Here is a 19,879-nt window from a genome sequence, read left to right on the forward strand (position 1 = left end):
TAAAAAATGTAAGCAGGTACACAGAAAATTAGAATGCATCCAATATTAGACAGTTAAGAAAAAGAAGTACAGCAGCTGAGGAATAACAATATTATACTAACAATTCCCCAAATTTCTGATATTATAGTATTTAATCAAACTGCTGCCCAGTTTATTTTTATACTCAGGAAATAGAATTGACTCAGATGTTATTAGATAGTGACGTGAACATATGCGCTATCTAATAACATTTCAATCAGCTGTTTCCTAAGGAAATATAGAAATATTAGAGTGTTATGGTATTGCTTGAAGCCATGTGAACTGATTCACTGCACAAATCGTTTAGATGAGGTAAAATCAAACTAGTCGGGAGCTACCAAAGAGTTGGCCATCTGCCAAACAACCCAATAGTGGAGTAGTTTTTCTGCCATCAGGAAGACCTAATACAGCTTCTTTCTGATTGCTACTCCTGCTTTAGCGCCCATTCATATTCACTCCTGATCTTGCACCACCATCACTTAAGCTCCTACTCTTGTGCTTTATCATTTGCAATCATTTCTTAAACTACAATGTGCTCTTGGTGTCAATATGAGCTTCTATCTCAAGTCCCTATGAGATTTCAGACCTAGAAGACTTCAGTATTCCATATATTTAGTTTGGATGCCTCTGCTGGAATGGCCACAATATGCCTTAAATATCTTGGCCCAAACAGAGAAAGGGAAACACATGCAAACACTGCCATATAAAAATTGAAAAAGCAACAAAATAATAAGAAACAAGATAACTTAAATCTCACAATACTAAAAAACACAGCCAATCACACTCCTATTAAATCTTTTTTTTAATATACCAGGCAATTGCACAAAATGTCTGGCTAGCCTCTTGTCCCAGCCCTCTTCGTCCATCCTACCATTCCTACCACCTATGCCAGGCTTTTACCCAGGGACTGCACCAGCATCCTCACTACCATCCAAAGCCTGGCAAAAGAGAGAGGCCTTTTGCTTCTCAAAGGAGCAAACCAGAAAGGCAAAGTTATTTGGTGCTCTTCCTTCAAGATCAACACATCCTGGAATTGGCCTGGAACCTGCTTTTGGTTTGGACTAAATTTCCACCCAATCTTTCAAAGGCCTGGGCAAGGGCTTTTATTTATCAGGTCTCAGATAAAAATGATTTAATGACTTGTTTGATTACGACAATACAATTTTTCAACTAACAGATAGAATTTTGTGACGATGATGATATTTGTGATAATTAAGAAACTGTGTAGACCTTGGCTCTTTTATGACCCGTGGACTTCAACTCCCAGAACTCCTGAGCCAGCACAGCTGGCTCCGGAATTCTGGGAGTTGAAGTCCATGAGTCATAAAAGAGCCAAGGTTGACTACCCCTGGCTGTAGACTTTCTGTGAATATATTACAATAACAGATTGTTAATAGAGTGCTTTGAAATTTAACTTCGCTGTTGTTTACCCTGTTAACTATTTTTTTATTTTCATATATGTAAGGTATGACAGGTCAATTGGGTTGTAAATAGATGTACAAGCTCGTAAATGTTGGACCTACTTTGCAAAGGGGGAAGCTATTGTTGCTGCAATAGATTTATCAGTGACCAGTTAAGGGGGGATAATATGTGTTTTTGCCTGTTGCTTTTTTAAATTCACTTTTTAAATGTTTTTGTATAGCTTTGTTTTGTCCCTGTTTAATTTTGGATTTTATATACGCCCAGAAAAAGAACAAAATATGTAATAAAAAGATTTTCTCACAGACAGAGAAAGAATAATAAAACAGTGTTGGAATGGACATTTCCAAAATCTCCTTACCACACACATGATATGAGACAGGATGGCACCAGAAAAACCAATCAGGGCACCCACAATGGTTAATAAATTGTTGTTAAGCAGGAATCCTTCAGCACAGAGTGCCCAGCCGGAATAGCTGTTTAAGACAGTAATAACAACAGGCATGTCAGCCCCCCCAATGGCTGCTGTCAGAGTAACTCCCTGCGGAAAGGAAACAAAGACAGAATTGAAAAATTAATGCAGACAGTATTATTAGCTCAAAACATTTCTAAATAGAATCCGGAGCCTACAGACATACTCTTACTTTAAAACAAAATCCACAGAAATGTTTATATATACCAAATGTGGCATCAAAATAAAGCAAAATTTAAATGATTATACACACAATGCTCTACTTATCAACAGGTGGTATTCCAAGAGACAGTTTGTAAGTCCATGAAGCATAAAAAAACATGCATAGTAAAATTCTTACTTTACAGTATGCAAACTGATCTGTGGACAATGAAATCTGGAGAAGGATTAGGTTCCAGCACACTGCTTACATTAGCGGTGTGCCAGAAACTAACCCCTTTTCATCTTCTACTGACTTCCAGGGCCTTCTAGGTTACAGCTGTGGACAGGTTTGTTCATATTGGCAAAAGTTTGTAACTTGGAAGTTTGTAAGTAATGTCTGTATATCTCTGAATGTAGTTTTCATTAATACAGAAATTCCTTGACTTATGACCTCAGTAGGGACCAGAAAATTCATTGTAAAGCAGTGCAGTCTTTAAGTAAGACATCACATTACCACAACTTGTGACATCTCCTATCAGTTCTCCAATGACTTTGCTTGTTGGAAGCCAGTTGAGAAAGTTACAAATGGTAATCAATGTGAGAGTGGGATACTGTGACCACATAAACGCACAATGATTGTCAACTGTGTTGATCACATGTCTACAGGGATGCTGCAACAGTCATTAAGTGTAAGGACTAATTGTAAGTCATTGTTTTCAGTACTGCTATAACTCTGAACACTCACTAAACAAATGTCAAAATCATAAATGATCATAAGTCGATGACTCTCTGTATTCATAATTAGGCTTTTAATATATCCATCAGGGGAGCCTAAAAGAATTCCACCTAACATTATTCAATACTTTTCCTCTTTATAAAGAACTCTGCATAAACTCTGCATATCCTTGAAGCCAGCTTTAACCTCAAAAGGAAGCCTCCAGATGTGTTGGGCTGCAATTTCACGAATTTCTAGCCATCTTAGACTATAGTTATACCAGCCAATTAACATTTCTGGAAATTTTAACAAACAGGAAGGGTCATGATTAGAGAAATCTGCTTAAGTCATAAGGTCAGAGTTGAAGAGAATTTTTGCATGCAAATCTCCAGGGATACCTGGAACTGGAACTTCCCCAATAAATTCCCAGCTTTAAACAGATTGTTTTTCTTAATCAGTAATTGAAAATATATCCATCCCAGGAATTCTAGTCTTATCCTTTAAATAAAACCCAGCTCTTTAATGATGACTTTCATTTCCTTTCTCTATCAATATCTGGTCCCTGTTACATAAGCTTTGTTTTCCATAGTTTTGTTTCCCATGCTATTATTTTTGCTATCATTCTCTGAAATGATTTCTGAATTTATATATATTTATATTTATACACACTAACACAAAAGTCTTTAAAAATGTCTCCACTGAAGATGTATCATCTTAATTCTTATTTATGTCTCCTTTTCATTAAAAAGTTCTTTAGAATTCTCTGTACTCAAAAGGACTGATCGGGTTATTTACCACACCCAGTGAAAATTTGGAATATCTCACTCACTATCTATGAGTTATTATAAATTCATGCTTACCATTACAGCAGACAGGGCAGACACAGATCCTAAGCAAGTCAACCCTGTTGTGTAACTTGGATCCATCATGTACGGAACCATTCCACCTATGCTTAATGTTAACAAACCAGCATTCAGTAAATGTCGTCCTGGTAAGAGGAGTGGGGCAGAATTCAGCATACCTAGAAATATGAAAATAATTTAATTTAAATTCTGGAACTAATCAGACGCAGCAAAACAAGTCAGGATGAGTCCCACAGACCCAATATTGGGTCTCTTTTTTCCTCTGTCATATTAACAAAACTACATCTTATACTTAACAATTCACATGGACCAGATACTTGGCTAAACATTTTTTTCTACTATTTATCATTCCATGATTTCAGTGATATGGGCCTTATAAAACAGAATGCAAAGCTGATAAGAGGTTCAACCAAAACAGCTGAACTTATGACCAACCTTTATTTATTTACTAGATTTATATCCTCCAGGAGCTCAAGGTTTGTTTTCCTTCCATTTTAGTCCTCCAATAATCCTACTCAGTATTGTAGACAGAGAGCATGAGACTGGAAAGTGTCTACAGGCTCAGAAGACTGCCCTCCTAAGGAAATCTAAAATCTTGTAGTTTAATTAAAACAAATGCTAGGACTTGGGTACCATAAGTATTGCCTGCATTAATACTTTGTATTTTGCACAAATGCATAAGAAAAACTTTCCCAAGTATTTCTGTTCAATTTGCAGATGTTTCTCAGATGATCAGCACAATGCTCACTGTGTAAGTATTTGGCCTCTACCCCATCTAGTTCTAACTTGTCAATTATTAAGCAAAACATGGTTCTCTCTGATATATTAGTTTTCCATATGCAGCATATTTTGAAGCATGTGAAGGAACAGCAGAATTCATACCTGACACCATAAAGCCCATATATGGACCAACTACAGTTTTTTCCAATGGAATGATCTTCACACACACTCTAATGTTGGCAGATAATTACAGTATTTGAAATCTAATGTCTTTAGAGTCACCAAGCTGTGAAAGATTGAGTTTAGCATCTTAGCACAATTTAAGACAAAGTAAATAGATACTGAATACATGTCATGCACGCACACATACACACACTTATTAAAAAAGAGCACACTATGGAAGAAAAAGGGGAAATTACCCTGTAGTTTTCCATAAGCAACAAGAGAGCCACTAAAGGTTACACCTCCTATGTATGTGCCAAGATAGGCCACAATTTTTGTGAGGCTTGCAGCTGGATCAGTTGCAAAATGGGGAAATTCAATCATGTACTCTGCTACACAAGTGAGAACAGCAGCCAAGCCAACCAAGCTATGGAAAGCAGCCACTAGCTGAGGTAAATCTGAAATCTGGATACGTTTAGCAATTGTCAGACCTGCAGAAACAAAAAACAGTTGCATGTTAACTGTGAAAGGGGATAACATTGCTCAACAATTCAGATCAGAGTACACACCATAGGAACAACTGCTTCTTCAACATCAGCATGACTTGTGATCTCTGTTACTGGCATTTTGTGCTTTAATTATATTATATTATATATTTAATCAGAAATATATTCTGAGGAATATATCAGTATCTAAACATAAAAAGCTAAAGAGCAGGTTTATATGACATTCTAACAGTCCTATAACTTTTTCCAAGTAGATCTACTTTCCCATCACCTAACTGCAGATGCCACAACAGAATTAGATAAGTCTTTCAAATCATGCAATCCTTTTGCTTTGCACTTACCTATGGTGCCACCAAGGGCCATCGCACCCGACATCTGGGCCAGAAGCTCAACTGATGGTTTTAGACTTCCCAGGGTAGCTGCCAAACCTCCAGCAACACCTATCATACCCAAAGCATTGCCAAGTCGAGCTGTTCCTTGGGTAGAAAGGCCAGCCAGAGCACCAACACAGCACAATCCTGAACCCAGGTACATCATCTTTAAAAGATGAAAATAATATAGACATATTTTTTACAAAGGAGTTAAAATTGTTGATTTGACGGGGATACAAAGCACTGTTTAGTTGGGTTTCAAAATCCTCACAGCAGATACTGCCCATGCCGCTTTCTCTACAAATATATTTCTGCCCAACTGAGATTTTGAGCAAATCTGGCAGTTTGCCATGGAGTAGGCTAATGCCAAAAGGAAATTTGTTCTGCCTGTTCCAAATTGTTGCAATATCATCAGCACCAAGAAAAGGCAGAACTGATTATATAATTTATATAGAAGGCCTCTGTCAATATAATAATAACAACAACAACAACAACAACAATTAAAAACACCATCAAACATCCAGATCTGCCTATCCCAGGTCCTTGGTAAGGACTCAATAGGTAGACAAAAATGCCAAATCCAATCAGTCTGAACATCTGGCTGATTGTGCAATGATATTATTATTAATATTATTATTATTATTATTATTATTATTAATAATAATAATAATAATAATAATAATAATAATGAGGAGGATGTATTAATGATGATGATGATGATGATAGTAGTAGTAGTAGTAGTAATAATAATAATAATAACAACAACAAACATCAAACATCAAACATCCAGATCGATAGGTAGACAAAAATGCCAAATCCAGTCAGAACATCTGGCTGACTGTGCGATTAATAATGATAATGATAATACTGATAATGATAATAGAGTTGGAAGGTCTTCTAGCCCAACCTTCTGCTCAGGCAGGAAACCCTATACCAGGAGTTTTCAAACTTGGCCCTTTTATGACTTGTGGACTTCAACTCCCAGAATTCCTCAGTTGAAGTTCATAAGTCATAAAAGGGCCAAGTTTGAAGACCTATACCATTTCAGACAAATCAACATAATAAGTGTTACATCAAGATTGGCTACAAAGGAAAAGAAATATGCTCGTTAGTGATCACAGTTTTTTTTTTAGTATCAATACCGTTTTTGCCTTTGCTAGAAGATCAGGAACTGAAAAAGAGTGTGCTCTGCTCAATGGATGCTGTCATTGGGATAGTGCAGGTGCTAATTTGATTTGGGGATAAAGAAATATACTAGGAAATGCGTACTTCCTTCTGTACAACTTCACCTTCAAGCCAGGTCCCTATCTAAACCAACACAAACCATGGTTAAGGTTAACCAAGATTTCCTTTTAACCTGAAAATCTTCTCTGAAGATGATTTCTGATATTCAGGCGTAGTAACAGCAGATTTCTGAAACAGGACTGGAATTGCTACAAGGAGTATAAGAACTTCTGAGGTTACCAGCTTCCAGTTCTGTCAAGTGAGGTCATTATCATTCCAGCATTAACATAGGAAATGAAGTTTTTGAAAATAAATATATTCTTAAGATAGCTTTCTTCTTTCTTCCTACCAAGATTATACCAAGAAGTTATATTTCGCTAGCTATATCGTTGTGACATGGCTACTAATTTTGTAACTATTATATTGGACACTGCCATTTCCAATTTCATCGCAGCAAAGAAAACAATAGCTGGTCTTAAGTAAAATGCTATTTAGTGTTTTACTTAAAACACATATCAAAACAAAACACACAAATTATCATCAGCCTCCAATCCATTTGCAAGGATACGGTTCTTGCAAGTCCTCAACTTACAACCACAATTGGCACCAGGACTTCTGTCACTAAGCAAGGTGATCGTTAAATTGATTTAAGTGATTTTGCAAGCTTTTTGTTGTAGTAATTAAGTGAATCACATGGTAATTAAGCAATTTGGGCTTTCTCCACTGATTGCTTGTAAATCTGTGTCTTTTGCAATAAAGATCAAATCACACACACACACACACACACACACACACACCAGAGCATTGCAACCAACATAAATACATGCTAGTTGCCAAGTGCCTGAATTTTTATAATGTGATTTTGGGGATGCTACAATGGTCGGAAATGTGAAAACAGGTTGTAACGTAGAGATGGGAAGGTCTGGAAAAAAACTGGAAAAATTAGGGGGGGGAAACAGGGTGGGTTTTTTTTTTCAATTTTTCTAGTTTTTTTACAAGCCTTCCCCCCCCCCAAAAAAACGTGTTTTTGTTCATTTTTTCCCAAATGGCTTTGGGGGAAAGGGGGGCAAAGGGGGGGGGAAATCCCTGGTTTTTTCCCCCAATTTTTCCGGGTTTTTTTCCAGGCCTTCCCATCTCTAGTTGTAAGTCACTTGTTTCAGCACTACTGTAACTTTGAATGTTTACTAAAAAATGCTTGTAAGTCAAAGACTATCAGTACTTATATATGAGGTACTATAAACGTTGTTTTTCCTCCACACGTGCTAGGCTCCCTTTTCATCCTAGCGAGCGTAGAAAGACATAAGACAAGAGTAAGATGGACTACATCTTAGCAAATCAGCATCATGTGGCCTTTAATAACCTGTTCACAAGACTGTAGACTTGTATACAAAAATGGGTCTATGGATGCCTGAGCAATCTTCGTACCTGTTCAATGTTATAACCACTTTGCAGTGCTGTTCCATATCCTCCTATAAACAAAGCAGCAGGCAACAAATACAAATAGTTGAATTCAGGAGGGTCAGTAGGGCGCTTGAACATATCCAGCATTCTCTGAGTGACCAGGAAACCACCTATGCCACAAAAAATAATAAAAAATAATAATAATTAGATTCTGAAAACTAAGAAGTGCTTTAAGACATGTATGTGTTATAGTGAATCCACAAATTCAATTAAATAGGAAATTGTCAGTCTTCTCTATGAAGGACTATTATCTGGCTATGCAACATTTTGATGCAGGCAAGAAAAGCAAGGAATAATGCAGAACAATTACTATTTTGGAACATTTGAAGTATGCCATCAATTACATGAAAATACTGGAGTAGCTTTGGCTTCAAGAAACCTTTAAGCTGAGAATTATTGGAAAACCTTGTGGCACTGGCCAGAAATTATACAAAAAAACATGCAAAGAAGCCAGGTCAGATCCAGAATGGAAGATATTCCATTTACAACATCTGGTGAATTTTGTTGCTATCGCCCAAAAGCTTCAAACTCACTTTGTTTTCTGGACTCTCTCAAGCTCTCCAAGCACCCATGAAAATTGTACCTTTTGAGTTATTCTACTCAGCACCACTTCCGAAAACACAGGTTTCCTAAAGATAGGAAGTAGGAAAGCTAGGAACTGCTTGGTACCTGCAATGTTGATAGAGGAAATAAAAGCAGCAAGAACAGCAAGGCCCTGAGGTAGAGTTCCAGGTAAGTATTGCCCTCCCATCAGTGCTAATCCGCCAACAGCAGTCAGTCCTATTGAAAAAGAAAAACATCAACAGCACTGAGATCCTTGTAGCAAAAGGGAAGCGCTTCTGTTTGCAAGATGTAATTCTGATTATCCTGACTAATTAGTACCAGCATATCCTCCACAAAATGCATTTTAAGTCTTTAATTACATAGGTGGACCCCTCATGGTACTGATGCCAAAGTATGTTCTTTCGCTTCCTCATATCCTTTCTCATGATTTGTAGCGTCTCTCCTTTGCTTTCCATTCCTGTTATAAAAGTTCTTGTACTTTGGGAAGGGAGCTTTGTGGGGTCTACTGCTGTCCCAACAGATCAAAAGAACCCTCCCCAAAGCATTACTAAATTTAGCCTTAACCTCACTTTAACCATATCCTTTATAAACACTACATAAAATTCAATGTAATTGAACAAAGAATGCCTAGATCAAAATTATTTCTTTGTATTTCTTTGCTATATTCAGGTAGTCCTTGACTTACAACCATTCATTTATAGTTGGTTCAAAGTTACAATGACACTGAAAAGAGGGATTGACAACGAGCCTTTCCACCTACGTCTGTCACAACATCCCCTCGGTCACATGATCAAAATTTGGCTGCTTGGATGTTTGCGGCATCTGGCTGTCATCTGATCGCCATTTGCAATCTTCCCAGTCGCCTTCTGACAAGCAAAGCCAATGGGGGAAGCCGTATTTGCCTAAAGACTGCACAATTCACTTAACAATTACAGTGATTCCCTAAATGAACCCTCCTGTGGCAAAAAGATCATAAAACCAGACACAACTCACTTAACAACCTCCTTGCTTAGCAACAGGAATACTGGTGCTAATTCTGGTTACAGGCCAAGGACTACCTGTATTTATTTGCTATACATAGTCTAAAGTCTTAATTTTGTACTTTCAGATCTTTTCACGGATTAGGAACATGCAACAGACTTTTCTCTACCACACCTTTTTTTTAAGAATGCCTGCAGCTAGTCAAAAAAGGTTATCAAATTAAGAAATGTGTGGCATACAAACATCTATCCAATGCATTCTTTATTATGGAAATCTATGCTGTATTGCTACATCGAGCAAAACAGAAAGGTCCTTGGAGAAAATATGCAGAGGCTATTAGACAAAAGATGAACTCAGTCCAGGAAAGTCAAACAAAATGAGAAAGAAGTTAAAACTGCTCGGGTTTTAGGAGGGAGAGAAGAGAAAATATTGTTACCTTTCAAAAGATTGTTACACCAGGGGTGTCAAACTCAATTTCATTGAAGGCCGCATCAGCACTGCGGTTGCCCTTGGGGGGCCGGGTGGGTGTGGCCAGGGTGGGTGTGGCCTACTGGGTGGGCGTGGATGGAATGGGTGTGGCCTACTGGGCAGGTATGGCCAGCTCTACATCATTCACATCAAGGGTGCCTGTGGAGGCCTGAGCAGGAGTGGGACAAATCTGAGGGTCTCTGGCAGAAGGGGGTAGGACCAGGACAAGTGCCAAGGCATGGTCCACTGGAGGAGCCTCACTGTTCCTTTCAGGCCATGCGGGAGGGGCTGGATGGTGGCGCAGGTTTCCCAGAGCCCTGGGAAGCAGAGGTCAAATGCCCAGCCTGGTCCTCGAGCACTCGCGGCACCAAGCCCAGCCCCACTTCCCCAAGGGGGCACCCAGCTGCACTTACCTCCTCCTCAAGGCTGCTGCTGCTGTGCTTGCTCTCCTTAGCCAGGTTGCTCATGATGGATATGAGGGCAAAGTCAGAGGGAGGCCCACTCTTCTCCAGGGGAGGAGAGCCGGCTTTGTATCCAAAGCTTCCTTAGCAATAGAATGGGAGACCCCAGGATAGGCCAGGAGGAGGGGGCAAGGGGATAGTGAAAGGGCAGTAGGGCAGGACTAAGGCAGGACTTCCCTAAGACCCTCCCTCTCCTTTGTTCCTTCTTTCCTTCCTAAGTACAGAGTGGTGGAAAAATATTTGAGAGGAGGGAGAAAAACAGGCAAGAAACGCAGCTGGAGAGGTATCACCCTTCGTGAGGAATGAAGAAATGCACCATCGCCTGGAAGTTGCCAGCACATGGCCATCACCTACTTCACATATCTGGCTTGGTGGGCTCTGGGGGAGAGGATGCCATGAACAGCGTAAGAGTCAACGTTACCTGTGCAATGCCGCCCAGCCCCCAGTCTGCCTGGTTTTGGCAGGCAGCAAGGTACTCTCCTGACAGCACCGAGAGGCTGAGCCAGGTGGCGCGAATCTGAAAAGAAGCGTGACGCCGCCCAGCCCCCAGCCTGCCTGGTCTCAGTAGGCAGCACGGCGCTCTCCTCACAGCACCGAGAGGTTGAGCCGGGAGGCGCGAAGCTCACCAGCTTTGCATCTTGCTGCCTGCTGAAACTGGGCAGGCTGGGGGCTAGGCATTGCACTTTTCATCAGATTCGCACCACCCAGCTCAGCTCTTGGCGCTGTGAGGAGAGCACCCTGCTGCCTGCTGAAACTGGGTATGCTGGGGGCTGGGCGGTGTCACGCTTCTTTTTGGATTTGCACCACCCAGCTCAGCTTCTTGGCACTGTGAGGAGAGCGCCCCGCTGTAGGCCAAAACTGGGCAGGCTGGGGGCATCATGCTTCTTTTTGGATTTGCACCACCCAGCTCAGTCTCTCGGTGCTGTGAGGAGAGTGCCCCGCTGTCTGCCGAAACCCCTCCCCCAGAGCCCATCAAGCCAGATATGTGAAGTAGGCGAGGGCCATTTGCTGGCCACTTCCATGCGATGGTGCATTTCTTCATTCCTCACAAAGGGTGACACCTCCCCAGCATGCAGCCAGGGGGCGGCATGCTGGGGAGGTGTTTCCAGATGGCCTTGTGGAGCTAAGACTGAATACGTTTCAGCATAGATGGCCACCACAAAATTGTATATTAGCTCCCGGCTGGCCTGGGCCAGGGCCAAGGCAACAGGGGCCGTTCCCTCACTGTTTCCAGGATGGCTTCGCGGGCCACATGAAACCACTTTACAGGCCGCATCTGGCCCCCGGGCCTTGTGTTTGACATGTCTGTGTTACACTATTAGCCATTTCTTATTCTGTCTTTATTTTATATATATATATATATATAAATAATTCAAGGCAGCAAACATATCTACTATTCCTTCCTCCTATTTTCCACACATCAATGGGTTGAACTGAGAGTGATTGGCCCAAAGTCACCCAGCCAGTTTTCATATCTAAGCCAGGACTAGAACTCCGTTTCCATGCCTGGCCTACTCAAAGGGATGATAATTCAAAAGTTATCATGATGTTTTGGCAACATCTTGGCCAATCAGAAGTTGGAACTTGGCATAGTCCTTCAACATTAAATATGACTCAGGAGCAACCATGGGTGGAATGCAGAGTTAGAAGCTTATTAGTAAATATGGCAATCCATCTTTTGGACTAAATAAGGACTGATACAAAGCTTTTAATTATGTGGTCTGCTTCTCAAGTGATAATCTTTGCCATAAACAGTGCAAAAATTAACTTTGGGAGACTTAACACTTCTAGGAGATAGGCTTTGAAAGTTCTGCAGTACATCTACACATATTTAGGAACTGTATTGATAGGTTTTGTTCATTACTGGTTGACTACAAGAGCAAATCATAGATAAGATGAAGTAGGTCTAGATTATCTTTTCTGTCCTGATGTACTCCAGGTGTTTTGGACTTTGATTCTAGTATGTTTGGCAATACGCATAGTGGCAGTGCTACAATGAATATAGAACTTGAAGCCCAACATCTGGATGCTCCAGATTGGAGAAGACTGTAATAACTGTAATATGTAATAACGTATATATAAAATATATAACTTATATTTTAAAGACATTATAGCACTCACTCTAATGGCAAAAATAGGTAAGGAAAGTCAAACTTTGAGCTTCAGAATACAGAAAGTATGAACTGCTATCAACTGCACCCTCAAATAGACAATCGTAATTAACACATAACTCAGATACACACTAGTTCCATTCACATATTTTCATTTTTAATGTATAAAAATTTTCCTCAATCACAGGAGAGTAAGAACAGAAATATTAATGTTCAAAAGAAGCATCTGCACCAAATGTACCTGCTTCTGGATCAAGAGGTCCTTCAGACCCACATGTGCTAGCCACCTCATCCTTTATATCATAATGCACTGTGTATGGAGCTGCCCTTGAGCTCAGAAACTTCAACTGATCCAGAACACAGCACAGCAAATTATGCCTTCTGTTTTACAAGCCATACTGGTTGCCATCTTGGTTCCAGATGTGGTTCAAGGTGTTGGTTATGGCCAATAAAGCCCTACATGGCATAAGGCCCGTTACTTGAGGGACTGCCTAGCTGCCAAAATATTTGTCCAGTTAATTTCAGCTGACAGGGTTGGTATACTTCAGGTTCTTTTGATTAATCAGACCCAGGAAGCATGTCTTCTCAACTGCAGTGCCTGCCCTCTGGAATACGATTACCTCTGAAATCCATGTGGCTTTCACCCTGTTGGCATTCTAGAGGGATAAAGATCTGGTTGATATCCCAAGCCTTGGCCTAGGCTGGCTCAACACTCTGCTGCCTATTGGAAGTTGTGGAATGTTTGGGTTGTTACTGAATTTTCTAGCTTCTTCTTTGCTAGGTCTTGTTTTTGTTATACAGTATGTCTGTTTTTATTCTAGCCACCCAGAATCTCCTCAGTCGGGTAGTACCAAATTGAATAAATAAAGTCATAGTTGTACCTGAGATGGCATTAGTCACTGACATGAGTGGTGAATGGAGTGCAGGAGTCACACCCCATACAGTATGGTATCCAACAATCCCAGCCAAACCAAAGGTTGTCACCATCTGAGTGAAAGCTGAATTGGGAGAGGCAATACCCAGCCCAAGCACGCTAGCAATTCCTGCAAAACAAAACAAAAAAATCAGTCTTTTGGAATACTGTCATCACCTCCCTGTGAATGGAGGCTAAGATGACCATGGTTTGTTTCAGGTAGGCAGTGATAGAGGCAGAATGTATATACTAACTGGCTGGCAACCTATGGAAAACAGCTCCCTTAAACCGTTAATTGTGTGTTCTCATTAGAGACAGCCCATTCAATTTTGCATCGGTTTCCACAGCCTTGTCTAACACAGCCCTGAATAAATGAGGTCACCACCCAAGTAAGAGTGCCAAAGGTATGACTCAAAGGGGTTTATCCCCTCAATAGACACTTGTTAGAAAGCATCTAGGTGAAGGGTACACCCTTCACTCTTTACTTATGCTAGAAGAAGTCTGGAGATAGGGATCTGAACTACAATGGCCTGATGTTAAGAACTGTCCCAGGAAAATGTAGGTGAATGGAAAAGAAAAAATGGCCAGGGAACAAACACTGAAGCAAGAAAGAGCAGAGGGGCCTATGGTGCAACTTAGCAGTTGCAAGGAGAAAAATGACAGTTTGTAGTATAGTTAGAAAATGATAGCATACAAGGCATTCCCTTGTACCTTGTAAAATTCCACCTAAGTCAACGCTATGAACTAGGAGTTAATCCTGGATGAAAATGCTGATATACTGTAAATCACCAAGTCTTAGCTGAACTAATATATAGGAGAAGAGTCAATTTCTCTCTCTGTCTACTTCTGTCTGCCAAGATTAGATGGTAAAGAGTGTGGTCTACAGGAATTCTATATTGCTCAACAGATGTCCCATTTGACAGTTTGCCAGCTTTAAGGTCACGCTACTGGATTTGAATGACTGAGTCTGTCATCTTGGATTGTCTAACTCAGGCATGTCAAACTGCCAGCAATGCATCATACTGAAACCGCGCCCACCCCATTGCCAGCAATGGGGGAAAAAATCACCATATGTTGCACGACGTCACGTGACGTTGCGAGTTTGACATGCCTGGTCTAACTCCAAGAATTCTCCAGCCAACATGATCTCTGAAAAAAATTCTGGGAATTGATATCCACACATCTGAATCATGGCAAAAATAAAGAAAGTTGCGTTTTCTTGGATTGGGCAAGTCCAGCCCTTAACTGTGTCAGCAAATTCCAGAAAAGCCGAAGAGTAGCACTCATTTCTCACCTGCTGTATAGGCAGAAGCAGAGGTCATTGTTTTCCTAAAAGGTGTAATAGTAGCAGCTTTCTCTGCTTTTAGCTCTGCCACTGTCTTCTGCTTCACAGGTGCTGCCTGAGGAATGTTCTTAGGAGGTGGTGCTGGGAAAATCACTTTCCCATCCTAAGAAGAAAGAAGAACTAAAGACTTAATTAAAAGATCAAGTGATTTATATTAATGATTCAAAAACCACAGTCTCTGAGTCAACGAAACCTTCCAGAGGCCCTGTTACCTTCAAAGTTGCAATAGAAAAACAAAAAGGGAAATATAAAGGGAGCGGTGACTTTGATATCTAGATGGTTTTTCTTCTTTTTGATTAAGTTAAAGCAGTCTTTGGCAACAGGGCACCCTGAAAATGCTTCAATTCCTATACTCCTTCAAAACTACTGACTAGGATAGTCCCACCAGGCTGGATAAATTAAGGTAACTGACAAAGCAATAGACAAGGCAATTTGTCTTTTGGGAAGGAATTCTAAAGTACATTTGCGGAAGACAATACATTGACTCCTAGTCTGTTGAATCTGGTTGGCAGAAAGTAAATCAACTTCACGGTTGTAGCAATTTCAGGCTGATGTTATGGGGGTGTCACAGGAATGAAGAGACTTTGGATCCAGGGCTTTCAATGTACATTTTTCCCACCAGTACTAGTGGCAGCTTCTCATGGGTATTTCAGTCGACTGTCAATATTATAGGTATCATACTTGGGCATCCTAAAGATCTTCCTCTCCATGGGCAGAGTGGCACTTAGGTTTCCCAATTAAACTTTAATCACTTTCATCATAGCAGCCATATATTTTTCTCATTAATTTTGTCTAATACCCAGATGCACACAGATTTTCTTTGCCTTCCATGTCCGAACTCTTTATGTCGGTCATATCCTTGGGCCTTCTTTTTCTTATTCAATTGAGTTAAAAGGGAAGGAGAAATATGTAACTAAAAATGTTGAATGGGAAATTCCCTGTCGCCAATTTTACTTGGTCATCATGTATATTTATTGTTTTATTTTTACATGTTTACCGTGTATGCTGCCCAAAGTCATTTGAGATGTGTGGCTACAGAAATCAAAATAAATAAATAAAAGTTATAACGACCGCCTAAAAGGGATTTTTCAAGCATAAAAACTAGCAATCCATATTTTAATCCTTCTGAAGTCAAAGATCCTAACCAAATAGCATATCAACAACATTCATTAACAATATTAATTTTACAATAATAAATGAAAAATAAGCTACTTTCCAATATGGGAATGACTATATTTCACTCACAGGAAATTCAAATGCAGAGCTACAAACAACATTACTTAAATAAAATATACATCTCAGCTTCAGGGGAAAAAAAGAGCCCCTTTACCTTCATTACCACTGTTCCTCTAACAACGTGGTCAAGAGTACCATAATCAAATTCATCCTTTATGTTAAAGTAAAAGTTTTCTTTGTCTGGGCTGATGGCTTTCAAGAGCTTTGTGATGTTATTTGAATACAAGGTACTAGCTTGCGTTGCCATTCTGCTGGGCAGGTCTGTGTAACCTATATGCGTGATCCCCTGTAGACAACAAAAATATAGATGAAAGAACATAAGAAAGTGCTTTATGCCAAGTCAGATTCTTTATCTACTTTGTCCAATATTGTTGCTGCTGCCTGGGGCCAATTTTTCAGGGTTACAGGCCTAACATATCTAACTTTTCCAGAAGATACTAAAGTTCTACATGCCCTTTGTCATGTATTTGTACATATGATTAAATAAACTTAGAAATAATTTGTGGGAAGAAAAGGAAAAAGAAAATCCCTTTCTTCAAAATCTAAATCTAGTCATGACATAAATGTTGACATAAATAAAGCAACTGTTTTCCTATTAACTTTTTGAAAGCAATTTCTGAGTTTATACGGGGCATCTTCCATGTCGATGGGCCGACCTTGATTAACAAATATAAGGGTTAAGGTGAGAAGCAGTGATTCTTAGGATGAAGGTGACTGTTAAGTAAACACAGTGCAACTTGGTTTCAAGGCCTCCAAGAACAACAAGTATCTATTATTTCAGAAAACCAGGAGGAAGAAGCTATTAAGTTGAAATACTGAAGCTATAAAAGGAATTTATATCTTCAGGCAATTAACTGTTGTGAATAGCTTTATTCTTGCTTACAATCAAGATTGTAATCTAGCCATGTCTGAAAGTCTTCTATCAAATCTAGTTTAGGAGCTCAATTAGGATACCTTGACATATTTTTTTAAACAAAAGAGTTATTCATTAAATTAGAAAAAACCTGAATTAACATACTTTGTGCTTTTATATTTTTATTTCATCTATTTTCATGGGCCTATTTATTTATAGCACAATTTATCTGAAAAAAGTACAAGGAAATAAAGGTAGTCCTCAACTCATAATGGCAATTGGGACCACAATTTCCATAGCTAAGCTTTATGCAATCATAAAGCATGACTGAATCGCTTAGTGAAGGCAACTGCTGCAGTCCCAGCTGTTGTTGTTAACTGACTCCCACAGTCCATTAGGTGAGGCAACTTCCTGCTGGCTTCCCACAATCAAATTGAGAAGGAAAGCCAGCTGGAAACTGCAAGTCCCAGACTGGTGGGTGTCAAGTGGAGGAGGAAGCAAAATGGTGCATGGAGGTGGGGAGAGATGCAGTGTGGCTCAGAGGGTGAGATGAGAATCAGGGAGAGTGTGGTGTGGGTTGGAAAGGGTGCCCAAGGGTACACTAAAGAGATGCATCACAGAAGGCATGCAAGGATGCAGCAAGGGTCAGGGACAGCACACAAAGCTATGACAGAGGTGGGCTGGGGAGGGTGGACAAAGATATGCAAGTGGCCAGCATCGTGTAAGTGCAGAGGGTCTGGGGGAGGAGGAATGGATTGGGGAAACTTAGCCCAGCAACCTGCAACTTCCCTGTTGACTTTCCCACTGACATTCTGGGGAAGCCGGCAAGGAAGGTTGCAAATGGTGATCATCTGATCACAGGGCACTGCAACCAATCATAAGAGTGAATCGATGACCACAGTGTGCTGGGACAGCTGGAACTCCAAGGACTGATCATAACCACCATTCACTGTCATAACTTTGAAAGACTGCTGAATGTAATGGTCATAGACTGAGGACAACTTGTTAGCAAACCCAAGTAGTTATATCGCATGTGTCTGCCCACGGAACACTAAATATATTAAACATTTTACCAATATTGACTAAAACAAATCAGTTGCACATTTGTTCCACTTAGCTGTGAGTAAACAAAGTAAGGAAACTTACTAAGTTTAAGTATGAGATAACTACCATATTCAGAATCCTAAATATTTGGAGACAAGAAATATTAGGAAATAACCACTTCACAGAGCACTATGTTGGAACAGTTAGGTTAGGAACTCTTTACTGTATACTTAAAAAGTACAGCTATAAAGAACCTGACAAAGCTACCTTGTGAACATAGAGTTCCTCTGGCTTCGTAGTTTCAATATTTCCCCCTGCTTCAGCAGCTAGATCTACAACCACTGACCCTTCCTTCATCAATTCAATCATATCTTTTCGAAAGAGGATCGGAGCTTTTTTACCTGAAAAGACAAAAAACAATATTCTAAAGTTGTAAGCTGTACTTAATAACCTGTTCTATCATTTTTCTCTAGATAAAAAGAACACTTAAGCTTTTTCAGTTCTGTAAATTTCCAGAGAATCTGTCTTACTTACATAAACTTATAGGTAGTCCTTGCCTTACAACTGGTCACTTAGTAACCATTTCAAGCTTCAAAAAACCTACCTGAGAGGTACTTATGGATTCAATGTGCCAACAGTCCCCACCAGTCATGTGACCTTATTTTGGGCACGTTACAGCATCATACAGTCAAATTACTGCATTTTATGATGGTTTTCTGGAAATTGGTATTTAGTTCTGCTTTTCAGTAATGTGGTGCCCATAGCGAACCGTTGGTTTGCTTAACAACCGCAGTGTTTGGTTAATGAGAGCGAGTTAACTTAATGATTATGGTGATTAACTGTAAAAAACTGTAAAAAAGACAACTCGCTTTATGACTGTCATGAGTTACGACTGTGATAGGCAGGCTCCATTATGTCATAACTCATGGACTACCTGTATAAACATGGAAGGGGCCATTTGGACCACAAATCTGCTACATAGTGCAAAACTCACCACCTTGTTGCGTACAAAAGTCATGTCAGTCACCATTCCAGAACTACAGTCAATAAATTCCTGGCCTTTAACTTACTTTCTTCAATATGAGTTGGAGCAAAGATTATTACTTCAGTCAAACATTCTAGAGAAAAACGAATGTATATACCGGGAATAAGTGCTGTTGTAATAATGATATCAACTTCTTCACACTGTTTAGCAAAGAGTTTCATTTCAGCTTCAATAAACTCTTTGGACATTTCTTTTGCATATCCTCCTTGGCCTTCTCCAGATTCCTTCATGTCAACTTCCAAAGGCTCAGCACCCAATGATTTAAACTGTTCTAATGCAGCAGCTCTGCCAAGTAGAAAATAAAGCAAACTCTTAATAACAAGGAAAAGGGCAAATAATATACAGAACATTAATACCAGAAATAATTCTATACAGGTGCCTTCAAACTAGAAAATCATATTCTCCCTTAAAAATGACCTCCAATAGAAGCTTGGGATGAATTCAGATGTGTAACTAAAGTGATGATGAGTTTGTCACATAAGAATTATTTCAGTACAGAGACAATGCCTGAAGTTACTTGCTTTCTTAATCTCACAGGGATGTAATAAAACTTGAAATTCTAGGCTGAGTTGTCACTTGGCTACACCTCCAGGTTCTGTCTCTTCTCCTACAGCTTTGCTTGAAACACAAACAGCTAGTCAGGTGCATGACTATATTAGTACCATTATAAACACAGAATTACTAGGTTACACAATAAAAAATGCAAGCATTCTTACAGGAACCACAATAGTAGCAACCCCACTTCATGAATGAGTTTGTATTTCAAAAAAAGTAAGTCAAGATGAT

At 39.7% G+C, this 19,879-nt stretch overlaps 1 protein-coding gene across 1 annotated transcript in view; it reads right to left on the reverse strand.

Moving 5' to 3' along the window:
* Positions 1-19,879, reverse strand: part of LOC107291021 (NAD(P) transhydrogenase, mitochondrial) — a 57,893-nt gene that overhangs the window by 19,439 nt on the left and 18,575 nt on the right. The window contains exons 6-16 of the mRNA XM_015819969.1: positions 19,191-19,378; positions 18,316-18,449; positions 16,246-16,437; positions 14,865-15,018; positions 13,539-13,700; positions 8,742-8,852; positions 8,037-8,182; positions 5,358-5,553; positions 4,768-5,001; positions 3,626-3,786; positions 1,799-1,978 (exon numbers count right to left, since the gene is read on the reverse strand). Coding sequence (XP_015675455.1) covers positions 1,799-1,978; positions 3,626-3,786; positions 4,768-5,001; positions 5,358-5,553; positions 8,037-8,182; positions 8,742-8,852; positions 13,539-13,700; positions 14,865-15,018; positions 16,246-16,437; positions 18,316-18,449; positions 19,191-19,378 — 1,858 coding nt within the window. The remainder of the gene's footprint in view (positions 1-1,798; positions 1,979-3,625; positions 3,787-4,767; positions 5,002-5,357; positions 5,554-8,036; positions 8,183-8,741; positions 8,853-13,538; positions 13,701-14,864; positions 15,019-16,245; positions 16,438-18,315; positions 18,450-19,190; positions 19,379-19,879) is intronic.

The sequence above is a fragment of the Protobothrops mucrosquamatus genome, unplaced genomic scaffold (genome assembly GCF_001527695.2).
Source record: "Protobothrops mucrosquamatus isolate PMUCROS unplaced genomic scaffold, P.Mucros_1.0 scaffold1035, whole genome shotgun sequence".
Taxonomy (NCBI): Eukaryota; Metazoa; Chordata; class Lepidosauria; order Squamata; family Viperidae; genus Protobothrops; species Protobothrops mucrosquamatus.